Here is a 12,117-nt window from a genome sequence, read left to right on the forward strand (position 1 = left end):
ACAATGAATACAGTTAGGTGGGGGGGGGGGGGGGGGGGGTGAGTAAGGGAATGACATCGAAAAGGGAATTTTTTCACTAAAGTCACTGGCTGCCTCTGCGGCCCTCCAGCGCCGAGTCTTTAGTGGTCCGACTTTCCGGATGCCGGCATCCCTGAGAAAGGTTCGGCATTCGTTTACCTTCAGGTATCGCCCAAGCGTGCCCACAAAAGAAAAAAACAGTCTAACCACCAAAAAATGCACTTCCATCCTTGTTCAGTCCCATCATTCCTACAGCGATCAGTGAAGACCTTTCTGAAGACTGGTCCAGCACCTGAACTGTACACACTGGGGGTCTCCAGGACAGGCCATACTGTATTTCAAAGAGAAAAGGCTTACAGAGTAGCACCTCAGGAACCACTGACCCCATCAGTTGGGTGTGTTTAAAACAAGCAGAGGCACAAACTGTGCCCGGTCTGGCTTTGAAATTGTGTCCTTCAGCCTTTTCTACACATGGCCACTACCGGCAGGGGAAAACTCTTATATAAATAGCCTGATCTGCCTTATTTTCCTAACAATGGGGAAAGCATACAGATATAAAAAATGAAGGATCTGCAGAACCTGAGACAAACCAGAAGACCTGAAAATTAAATAGTAAGTATCTTATAATTTAGAATAATAGCAGTATAAAATATCTGGTGTCGTGGATGTAGCCGTGAGGCTGCCATGCCTACACCCCCACTTCGAAGCAGCCCCGCCGATGCGACTGCATGTCCTTCATTCGACGGATGGACTGAATCTGCGGATGCCGGGCACCCCAGTCGTTCCAGTGCTGGTAGGCACCGCATTCCAGCAAGTACTGGTAGCCACGGTAGCCAGGGTACTGGTACCCGACCCACCTGATCGGTAGGTCGGAGACGGGGAGAGGGAGAGAAAGAGATATGTGAGGTATGATACTTAATACATTTCCAGACTTTTGGAAAACGCTGCAGTTTTCCTAGTACTCAAACTGTGCTGGTTAAAGGGAGGGACTTACGTTCCCCCCGAGACCTGGATGCTACACACACGGTCCTGGAAGCTGTAAGACCACAGGGTGGGAATGTCCTCGTCACAAACCTCCATCTTGCGACCTCCAAAATTCACACACTCATAGAGGCAAATCTTATGGTCCTGGTAGTTCTGCAGAGGGAGAGCATGGACATTCGAGACAGATCTTTATTTGCATTCATTTGTGCCCATGAATGTGGCTTATTAGTCCTAAGTAAATTGTATGATCTGAAACTAAATATGTCATTGGCTGGGTTCAGGTAGGATGGGGCCATATTTTTACTCCCAAAAGCTAGACGCAGATCACGTGACGATGAGCGAGATGAACAACGTGTGTTACTTCAGCAAACTTCAACAAATAGCCTGGGAATTACGGTAATTAAAGGTCACGCAAGGTTGTAAGGGTCTTAGGCCTTCTTGGGTCTTAGAGTTGGGTCCACATTTAAGGAAAAAACTTTGAAGACTCAGGTTTCATTCAGCTAAGTTGCACTGGACTTAGACATGTGGCGATGGAGGTCCCTGAAGGCAGAGTCAAATTGGACAGGCTCACCGTGTGGATCGGCCTGAAGGACATAAGGTGCTCGTTCCTATAGCTGCTGGTCCAGCTGTCCCAGCGAGGGTATTCGCCCTTCTCCAGGACAAACATCTCTCCCATCATGTTTTGCTGCTCGTATGCTACCCAGCTGTGGAGGACAAGACAGCCACGTGACCAGACAGCGACACAAAGACCTCAGCGGGAGAGCAACGCCGTCTCCAGGGTGATGCTGCTCAAGGAGGTGATGTCATCCTCAGTACACCTGGAGACCAGCAGAGGGAAACCCTGAGCTCCGAAGCGTGCGTCATGTTCATTTGGGTGGCTGGTGTTAGCGACGATCATGCACGGCAACAGATCCATGCCGAAATGTTATATATTTTTTGATCTGAGGCTTTCCAAGCTACGCTGGGCGGTACAGATGCCGTGATATCAACAATAAGTTCTTTAGGCTGTTTAAATGTGATGTGCAGAAGAGTCTTACTGCTCCCTATGACTTCCGTTGACGCGTCACCCGTACGCAGCATATGTTCTCCGTCACGTTGACGCCGACCTTTATCTCCCAATATTACGATCTAAGGGCCTCTCTGTGCCGAAATATCAGGGAAATGTGTCTTGCTTCGCAGTGTGCGGCTGCAGCGCTCACGGTCCGCATTCCACCACGACGGATCTGACGCAGTCGAAGCCAAAGTCACAGATGTTGAAACACTCTCCCGTGAGCTCCACCCTCCGGCCCCGGAAGTTCTCGAATTCGAAGAGGAAGATCTGGCAGTAGAAAGGAAAGCAGAGGCAGTTTTTCAGACAGACCACACACGCAGGGGTCAGGATGATGCTGCCGCTGCATTGACACATGGGGTCACGCTCTGGCACTCGGTGCCCATCTCTGGGTGTAAACTGCTAATAGGTCGCCGACTGTTGGCCTGGAACGTAGTCTGCACCGACCAGGGAGTGTGACGGATCTCATAATAGTGGGGTGATACCAGCGGCCTTGCGGGAGGTGGGGAATAATGGGTTGGTGAGCAGGAGGAACACTTACTTTATTGACACGCGTGGGCAGGGCAGAGCGGCTACCCATGCTTCCCTGAGCTCCGCAGTGGGACATGACGGGAGCTGGAACGGCTGTGTAGGGGGACGGGGTTGATTAGAGAGGGGAAACAACAATACAAAATTAAATTGTCACATGGCAGTCCTCCCAGTACTGATTATTATTATTATTATTATTATTATTATTTAGGTAACACCTCTGTCCAAGGTGACTTAAAATGCTAGATATAGTATCCGAAAGTATATAAAATGATCCGCCAAAATCACCCACAGAGTAATTTCACACTCACAGGCCATAAGGCAGGGTACACCCTGGACAGGACACCTGTCCATCCCAGGGCGATCACACACACACTTCTACGCTCACATACACACACTGTAAGTGATTCAGAGTCACCAGCTCACCTGAAATAGGTGTCTTTAGACCGTGGAGGGACACTCACGCGAACACGGAGAGAACACGCAAACTCCACACAGCCTGAGCTGGATCCTCTCCCGTTATAGCGCAGGAGCTGTGAGGCACCAGTGCTACCAGCTGTGCCGCTGCACCACCCAGGTTAGTACAGTTGCTGCTGTATTTGTTTATTACATTTCTAGGGAAAATGCGTTAAGTAGCTTTGTTAAATACTTGGCTTAAAAGAAATAAATATTTGCAAGAACTGGGCTGACGTCACAGAACGTATGAACGCATGTCGGTCAGCAAATGCCATTAAACTGCTTATCGGCCGTGCACCCCGCTGGAGCGCAGCCCTGCAGAGCCGCTGCGGACCTGCGTCCACCTGCTGTCCCGCGTCACGCTGGTGGATTGCACTCAAACTGGCCCGTGCCGCCCCCTCTCTCCGGACTCGGAGCTGTAGCGCTTGGTCATCTGAGTTCCCTGGCTTAACTGTTGTGGCGTTTGACACACACCACCCCGCCCTCCAATAGACTCCCCCCCCCCGCCCCACGCTCACCCCCAGACCACCTCCGGAATCTCACCTAGCAGCTGCAACTGGAAATGAGGAAACGGAGTTGGACGAAGAGAAAGGAAATCCTAAAAGAAGTGCTGGCCCAGGCCCCTGGGTGGGGTTATATATACATACATATCCCAGGCTGGTTTTTTTAACCCCCCCGTGAGCAGGCCGGGGCGCCCAGCCCCCGCCATTGGACAGCATGCGGAGCCCTTGTTTTCGGAAGCTGGGGAAAGGGCTCTGATCGCTTGGGCTGGCTGACTCTGCACAATGCTTTGTTGTTGGTCCTCTTGCATGGGGGCAGCCACCTCGATCAGCAGAAAGCGGCCTGCCCCCTCCCTCTCCCAGCCGCCCCACGTTCCCGCACCACGCACCCCCTCGCATCTCCGCCATGCCCCTCACCCCACCGGCACCGCTTCAAGCTGACCAAGCAGTGCGCCAACAATGGAGGTCAGACCCATTGTGTGTGCCGGACAGCATCACAGCGTCATGTTCTGTGGCAGTCCACCCCCCCGGAGGGCTGAGTTGATGTGTTGGTGTTTGTCCAAATGCTGTCTGGTCGGGGAGCGAAGGAGCGCAGGGTACAACAGCCATAGTAGGAAGGCTAAACAGCTCAGGTTGGATCCCGTTTCCCAAAGCGTCCACGAAAGACCACCTTAGCTATTCAATTATAAAACAGCCATCTCTCTGCTGTGCAAAATATTTTCCCCTGGGGGGCAAAAAACATCAATCCATTTCGGAGAAGTTATTTTTTTTCTAATCCAGTCTGTTACCGTACCTGAGCGCTCAGTGGGCCCATCAGGTGAGAGCAGCATCACCTTTTCACAGATAGGCATGAGTCTGTTTCTAAGGTTTCCCTGTCTGGGAGTTCCGGTTGAAACTCCTCCTCTACCCCTCATCCCGACCCCCATCCCCACCCCCATTCATGACCATGGCAACATCCATGAGCTGGGAGACAAAAGCTCACAGCAACCCCCCTGTTCTCGTGTGACACCCCAGTCGCACCACGGACACTTCCTTTCATGTTGCATTGGTGTCACGGGTGAGGCGTGGCCAGTGTCCACATACACCAGGCTTGCACCGGGTCCATCCTGCAGTCCTACAGGGGGATTCCACCCGCTCACTTGGGTAACACACCATGCGCTTCAACTGTTCAGTTCTTCTCTTACATAAATCGCAGCACTTTCTTTGTCTTACTGCCTATTTTTGGTCTGATTGCTTCCATTTCCGCATTAAATCTGAGAGACTATATGGAACCCGCATGTTCAAAATGCACTCATGCGGGGACTGATTTAACTCTCCCAGAGTCGAGATGAGATTGCTGATTTTACTGTATATGACATTTCGGTGTAACAGAAGATGACATCGGCCGTGCATGAGGACAGAAGGGACAGGGAGACGGAGGGTAATGGTCTCCGCAAGTGTATCTCTGCGTGTGGCTATGAGTGTGCATGAAAGCGTGAGAGAGAATGCAAGTTGACAGGCACAAAGTGGACAGACTGCCATCAAGGTTAATCCTGGGGATCTGGTCAAGAGGACAGTCTTCATGTGACATCAGCCTTGGGACAAAGACAGCTCCAGCACAGCTCACCCGTGCAGGATACTTGGACATGTCATGGCTTTCCAGGAAGCTTACCTTGATTCCTTTTTCCATCCTTTTTCAGATTCCTTTATCTGCTGGATATTCCAATGTAGAAATATTTAGTCTGAAAATGCAGCACATGTTTTGGAAAAATAATATAATTTACCTAAATGTGTTTCGTTGGACTAAGCTCTGAGTGACCGCTTTTAAAAATGTTTCAGCTTTCCTTTGCTTTCAGAAAATATTTGTAGTCATGGAAATGTTTGTTGAGATGCATTGTAACAAGAACAAAGCCTGACCACCCAATAAAAATATGCATAAATGTTTCTACATTAAAGAATTAACCAGGATTAGTGTGAGTGCACCACCTGTGATCTACGCACATTGGGGGAAAGGGGTCATTAATCATGACACTTCTATAGGTAAGGGTATGACATCACATGCATATTTGTGTATGAGAGTCCGAAGCAGGTGGCAGGTTCTGGTTGGGGAGGGCAGGGGCTCAGTTTGGGACAATAGGAGCTCCCTCAGCAATGTGCTGACGCCAAGCGGACCGCACACCCTGGGAATCGTGCACCCGGGTCGCGTATAAATAGCCTCGTGTGCTGGCGGTCCAGAGACTGCCTCTGGGATCCCCTCAAGCCACACCTCCGTTTTCTTTGTTTGTGTTTTTGAATAGATCAGGTAAGGCCACCACCTCAGCTCTCGAGCTGTCTTCTTTAGCGGGACGCTAAACTCTTTAGTCCGTCCTGCTTTTCAGGAGGACAGCGGACAGGAGGCAAAGTAAGATACTGAGATGGTCCATTTTTGTCAATGATATCCTCCAAATATTCACAGTACCTATGACTAACAATTAACTTAGCTGTTAAGGAAGGGCAGAGCTTCTCCTAAATTTGCATATAATCAATACACAGATTTCCATTTATTAATATAATATACAGTAATACATAATGATACATCTACTCCATAATGGTGTTATCTACTAGCTGGAAACAGCTACAAAGAAGTGGAGTTCAAAACATTTTATTTTCAGTACAAATCAGACCCTGTAAAGGTGTTATTCGGCAGAGTCTAACTGATAAGGTCTGAGATGCATTAATGTAAAGATAGCCATTCATTGTTGTTGTTGTTTATTTTGTCATTATAGTGTGTTGCAGGTTTATCAGGTCTGAGATTTGCCACCAGAATGGCTCTGACTAACCCTACAACTACAGTGCCATCGAAGGTGAGTCACAGACAAAAAAAAGAAATGTGTACATTTATCACATCCATTCCCCAAAGACCATGGATAGCACGTGCAAATAAAAGTTGTTACAAAGCATGTAAGGAATCAGAGCATCCATGTAGTTCACAAAGGTTTTTTTGAAAATGAGTAATGCACTTTGGGTTGCAACGTGCTCCATTTTTATTCCTAAAAGACATATAGTGCCTCCTTTCCTCATCAAATGTGTGTGTGCATGCAAATGTGTGTTCAGATCACGATCTACGACCAAGAAAACTTCCAGGGGAAGCGCATGGAGTTCACTGCTTTCTGTAAAAACATCATGGAATGCGGCATGGACAACATCCGTTCGCTGAAGGTGGAAAATGGGGCGTAAGTGACAAACAAAATCCCTTTCTCTGCTTCGTGCGCTTTCCTGATCTCCACCCCAGCACAATGCAAACCAGGCAGGGTGTGTGCTCCTCATTAACACCCTCTGTCAGACAGATGCTCCTTCTCACACTGCAACATGCACAGGAATGTACCGGAGAGGTAACACGAACTAGAGGATTGTCAGGTCTCTGGCTGAGAACCAGTGACCTGCAGGTGTCCGGCAGGTTCCCAGGGGGTGGACATCCTCGGGAAGGGTTACCTTAGCCAACTTATGCTCCTTTGCTGCGAATCAGCCTTCAGACTCTACTGTACCATGAATTTGCAGAAAATTTGCTTTATTCGTGGAGTCACCTGGCAGCTTCATCGTGTAATATTTCAACATGAACAAAAATATGTTAATGTTGCAGGGATTATCCAAACACTGTGATACACCATTTGCTGGCAGTTATTTGCCTGAATGGATCAATTTTAATTTCAATTTATTTTTATAGAGAATCTTTCTTACCAAGGTGACTATAGACTATAGACTTCTAGGACAAGCGTGCCAGCAGTTGAGAAGAGGAAAACAAAAATTCCCATTGCATAGAAAGGGGGGAAAAAAAACTTCTGTGGATCCAAGTACTAGTGGCTGCCCACACCTTTTACTGTGGTGAAATTGGGACCAGGTGAAGTACTGGCACCTTTTGCAGAGGTTGAAAACTACCCAAAGTTATTTCAGGAACTCTGCCAACCTCTAAATCTCTGTCTCTATCTGTCGGGCCCTGCCAGCTGGGTGGGCTACGAACACTCGAGCTTCGGCGGACAGCAGTTTGTTCTGGAGAGGGGAGACTACCCTCGCTGGGACTCTTGGAGCGGCAGCAACGCCTACCATGTCGAGAGGATGATGTCCTTCCGGCCCATCTGCTGTGCTGTGAGTGTACCTCAAATGCATGGAGGAGGAGTTCACTCTTCAGTGGCCTGACTGCCCACTGTACCTTGTTGGTCCAGAGAGCAACAGGGAACTAAACATGTGAGCAAATCAGGGTCAACAGGAGGCATAGTGGTTACAGTCATCACCTTGCTATCAAAATACCTGCATCTGAATCTCATTCCTACTATAGTACTGTTGAGCAAGGTACTTACCTGAACTGCACCAGGGAAATCTACCCAGCAGTATAAAGGAGTAAATCACTGTAATTAGCTTAGTGTACAAACCACTGAGGCGGGTGCAGTGGTGTAGTGGGTTGGACAGGGTCCTGCTCTCCAGTGGGTCTGGGGTTCGAGTCCCGCTTGGGGTGCCTTGCGACGGACTGGCGTCCCGTCCTGGGTGTGTCCCCTCCAGCCTTACGCCCTGAGTTGCCGGGTTAGGCTCTGGTTCCCCGCGACCCCGTATGGGACAAGCGGTTCAGAAAGTAAGTGTGTGTACAAACCACTGTTAGTTACTTTGGAGAAAAGCAGGTTGCTAATTGAATAAAAGATAATGATAAATAATAACACTACCATTGAACTAACTATGTGAACTAAAGCAGAATATCTTATAAATAACTATCTGGACCACTCCCAATAACTTTTGAAAAATAAATCTAAAATAATACAAACTGGGGAGTGCGTTGGTGCAGGGGGTTTGGCCAGGACCTGCTTTCTGGTGGGTCTGGGGTTCGAATCCTACCTGGGGTGCCTTGTGACAGACCGGTATCCCGTCCCGGTGTGTCCCCTCCCCCCTCCAGCCCCACGCCCTGTGTCGCCGGGTTAGGCTCCGGTTCGTCGCGACCCCACTCGGGACAAGCGGATTCAGACAATAATATAAACTCCAGTTGGACCATTGACCGGTACCATGAGAGGAATCATCTGGGGGCTACACAGGTCACCGTTTACCCTGTTTAACAGGAACCTCTTGAGCAATCAAGCTATGTGTTTTTTTGTCCTTCCAGAACCACAAAGATTCCAAGATCACCGTGTTTGAGAAGGAGAACTTCATGGGCCGCCAGTGGGAGATGTGCGACGACTACCCCTCTCTGCAGGCCATGGGCTGGTGCAACAATGAGATCGGCTCCACGCAGGTCCAGAGCGGCGCGTGAGTACACACCCGCGTGGGATCTTTACGCTCTTGACCCACTTAAAAATAACGAGAGGAGAAACTGGCAGGGAAATCACGACACGGCTCATTCATTCGTTTATTCGTTCACATGAATGACCATCGCTTGTTTCCTTTTTGGCAGCTGGGTTTGCTACCAGTTTCCAGGCTACCGTGGGCACCAGTACATCATGGAGTGCGACCGCCAGGGGGGCGAGTACAAGAACTTTCGCGAGTGGGGCCCCCACGCCCAGACGAACCAAGTGCAGTCCATCCGCCGGATCCAGCACTGAGCACAGAGATCACCCTTCCTCCTCCTCCCACCCTTAGCTTTCTCTATCTTTCGGTACATTTGGAAGAGTACTGAGCACTGGCAGCACTTTCTTTCACTTTCCACAATGAGAAGAGAGATGGCATGAGGAAAAAATATTAAAGGTCTTCATCACAGGAAGTCTGTGCAGTGCAAAAAAAGTCCTTTGCTCAAGTTTGTGGTTGTCATGGTGCCACTTGTACGGGAGTGCTCAATAAAGACAATGAAAAAACCCAACAGTTCATACCACGTAGTACCAAGTGTGTTATGTCGTCTTTTTGAAGCTCTGCATCGTTTTCCTTTTGAAGCTGCTTTATGGAGAGACTTGATAAAATGCAAAATGTCAAAAATCATCAAAAGATCTGTATCCTGGGATCTGTAGCCTGAAACATCCCTGAAAATGTACATGCATCATATTCTGTCAAGGAAGAGTTTGCAGAAGCAATGCTAGTGAGCTCAGATACCACATAAATACATTCAGCAAGTAATTTGATTTTTAATAAAATTTTTAGTTATGTGTTGTATGTGTATTACAGATTTTTTTACTATTCATATTTCTTGGAAAATATCCATAACATCACCTTGGGACAAAGAATTTCATACATTTATTCATATAGCAGACTCTTTTCTCCAAAACTGACTTCCAATGGATACTATGTAGTGTTATCAGCCCATACACCTTATTCACCGCAATGACTTACACTGCTAGGTACACTACTTACAATGGGCCACTCATCCATACACCAGTTGAATACACACACTCCCTCTCACTCACACACTATGGGGGAACCTGAACAGCATGTCTCTGGAGTGTGGGAGGAAACCAGAGCACCCAGAGTAAACCCACACAGACCCAGGGAGAACATGCAAACTCCACACAGATCGATCAGAGATCGAACCCACGTCCTCTAGCACCACCCAGGTGCTGTGAGACAGCAGCGCTACTTGCTGTGCCACCCATTTCTTAGTCTTCAAAATGATTCCATAGCATAAATAAAGCTTGAGTATTACTTTGGAATCAGGCCATTCAGACCTTGCAGAGGTTTATCAGATTAAATCTACCACAGCTTCGCTTAATCTTGACCATAAATCAATACTTTTTTACATTTTGTACTTTTAGGAAGAGCTAGGGTTAGGGTGACCCAGAATGTCAATTGCAGGGTTTCTCAAGTTGTCACGTATGCCCTGTGCGATACATTTCACCATGGTGAGCCTTAGGCCAGTTGGACCTATTTTTTCCAGTGGAAACATCTGCCATTCAAGATCAAAGAACATGGACTCGAAATGGCCTTGCACCTTAATGTGAAGATGACAAAGATCCTAATGACTGGTAAAATCAATGATTTCATTCTCGGTGGAGAAAAAATAGGAATTGATGGCAGTTCAGTTCACTCACGTCTGTGATCAATAATAACGGGACAAGGAGTCAATCCAATGATGGATGGCTTTTGGCAAAGGAGCCAAGAAGACCTGGACGAGGTTCTTAAAAGCTGGATGTATATATGGGTACAAAAACTGGTCTTGTTCAAGCTGTGACATTCTCAGTAACATCATATGGAGGAGAAAGCTGGACGGCGAAGACACAAGACAAGAAGAAAAGGGACACCTTTGAGTTGCGGTGCTGGTAAGGAATACTGTAGCTACCATGAACTTCGCTTTCATAAAATTTTGAAGGGATTTGCAGAAAAGAAAACTTTAAAAAAAAAAAAAAATGTTTTGATAAATATAATTTTAACACATTATGTTAAAATGTATCACTAAGAAATATCATTTTTTATACAACACAACAGCACATATTCCTGTTACTTAATTTGAAATTATCTTAAATCCAGGAGACCCCACCAAAATGGTCCAGATTGGGGTCTGAAAGTACAAAGGCGGTTTGCATTTCCTAATTCTGATCGCACATATAACTCATGAGACACAGATAGATAGATAGATAGATTAGTATAGGAGGGGGTGCAGTGGGTTGGACCGCAGTCCTGCTCTCCGGTGGGTCTGGGGTTCGAGTCCTGCTTGGGGTGCCTTGTGATGGACTGGTGTCCCGTCCTGGGTGTTTCCCCTCCCCCTCCGGCCTTACGCCCTGTGTTACCGGGTTGGCTCCGGTTCCCCGTGACCCCGTATGGGACAAGCGGTTCTGGAAGTGTGTGTGTGTGTGTGTGTGTGTGTGTGTGTGTGTGTATATATTAGTATAACTGACATCTCGAAATTCATCTTGTTGGTGAATTAGCGCCACCAAGTGGTCAACAAAAGAGCGACGGATTTTTCAAGTGGTGAGTCATAACAGAATTTTATTGTTATTAATAATAATAATAATAATTCACGCACACACTGTCTGAAACAGCTTATCCCAATAATAATATCAACATTATTATTATTATTATTATTATTAACTTGGTTAATACGACTGTTTACCTAAACTGGAGAAATGCAATGGTTAAGGGTTCTACAGCAGTAGAATGTCTCACAATAAGGACCTTCAGGTTACAAGTCCACACCTTGAACTACTACATTACAATTAACCTGCAATATTTCAGAACTCCAAATCCCTACCCAGAATATGCAATAACTTGAATATTTATGTGGAGATCTCATTGTGAGAGAAGGAATTTTAAAGATTGCATGAATTTTGCATAAATATCGGCTACAGGGCGATCTGCGCTATTGCAGCACAGGCAGATGTCCGTCAAGGAGTGATTTGCCACCAAATATTCTGATATGGAACCATACCTGTGGTTAAAGCAGTAGTCCACTAGGAAAACTAAAGGAAATAATTTTGCTAGTCCTGTTGAATTTGTTTATTTAGCATATTTCTAACTTTAGGGTTGGGTTTTTAAAATACAGTGTTACAGAATGATAACCATGTGATATCCCTGTTAATATTAATTCAAAAAATATTTTTACCTGTGTTAAGAAACTAATGAGGAAGACTGGCTCAGTCCTGGGAGTTCGGCTAAACCTAACCCTACGGAGGTGGCTCAGAGAAGGACTCCAAGGAAACCACTGTCTACCATGGACACTCTACATTG

The 12,117-nt window shown here is 47.1% G+C and overlaps 2 protein-coding genes across 2 annotated transcripts; one reads left to right on the forward strand and one right to left on the reverse strand.

Moving 5' to 3' along the window:
* Nucleotides 1-34: 34 nt before the first annotated feature.
* Nucleotides 35-2,736, reverse strand: crybb1l3 (crystallin, beta B1, like 3). Its single transcript, XM_029255665.1, has 5 exons — nucleotides 2,592-2,736; nucleotides 2,202-2,320; nucleotides 1,574-1,706; nucleotides 1,013-1,155; nucleotides 35-875 (listed from the first exon to the last, which is right to left on the reverse strand). The coding sequence occupies exons 1-5, from the start codon at nucleotides 2,655-2,657 to the stop codon at nucleotides 707-709; spliced, it is 630 nt and encodes a 209-aa protein (XP_029111498.1). The 5' UTR covers nucleotides 2,658-2,736; the 3' UTR covers nucleotides 35-706.
* A 3,852-nt stretch (nucleotides 2,737-6,588) lies between these two features.
* cryba1a (crystallin, beta A1a) lies at nucleotides 6,589-9,071 on the forward strand. The gene is made up of 4 exons (XM_018748562.2): nucleotides 6,589-6,725; nucleotides 7,494-7,635; nucleotides 8,636-8,778; nucleotides 8,924-9,071. The coding sequence occupies exons 1-4, from the start codon at nucleotides 6,589-6,591 to the stop codon at nucleotides 9,069-9,071; spliced, it is 570 nt and encodes a 189-aa protein (XP_018604078.1).
* Nucleotides 9,072-12,117: the final 3,046 nt, after the last annotated feature.

This window comes from Scleropages formosus, chromosome 10 (genome assembly GCF_900964775.1).
Source record: "Scleropages formosus chromosome 10, fSclFor1.1, whole genome shotgun sequence".
NCBI classification, from domain to species: domain Eukaryota; kingdom Metazoa; phylum Chordata; class Actinopteri; order Osteoglossiformes; family Osteoglossidae; genus Scleropages; species Scleropages formosus.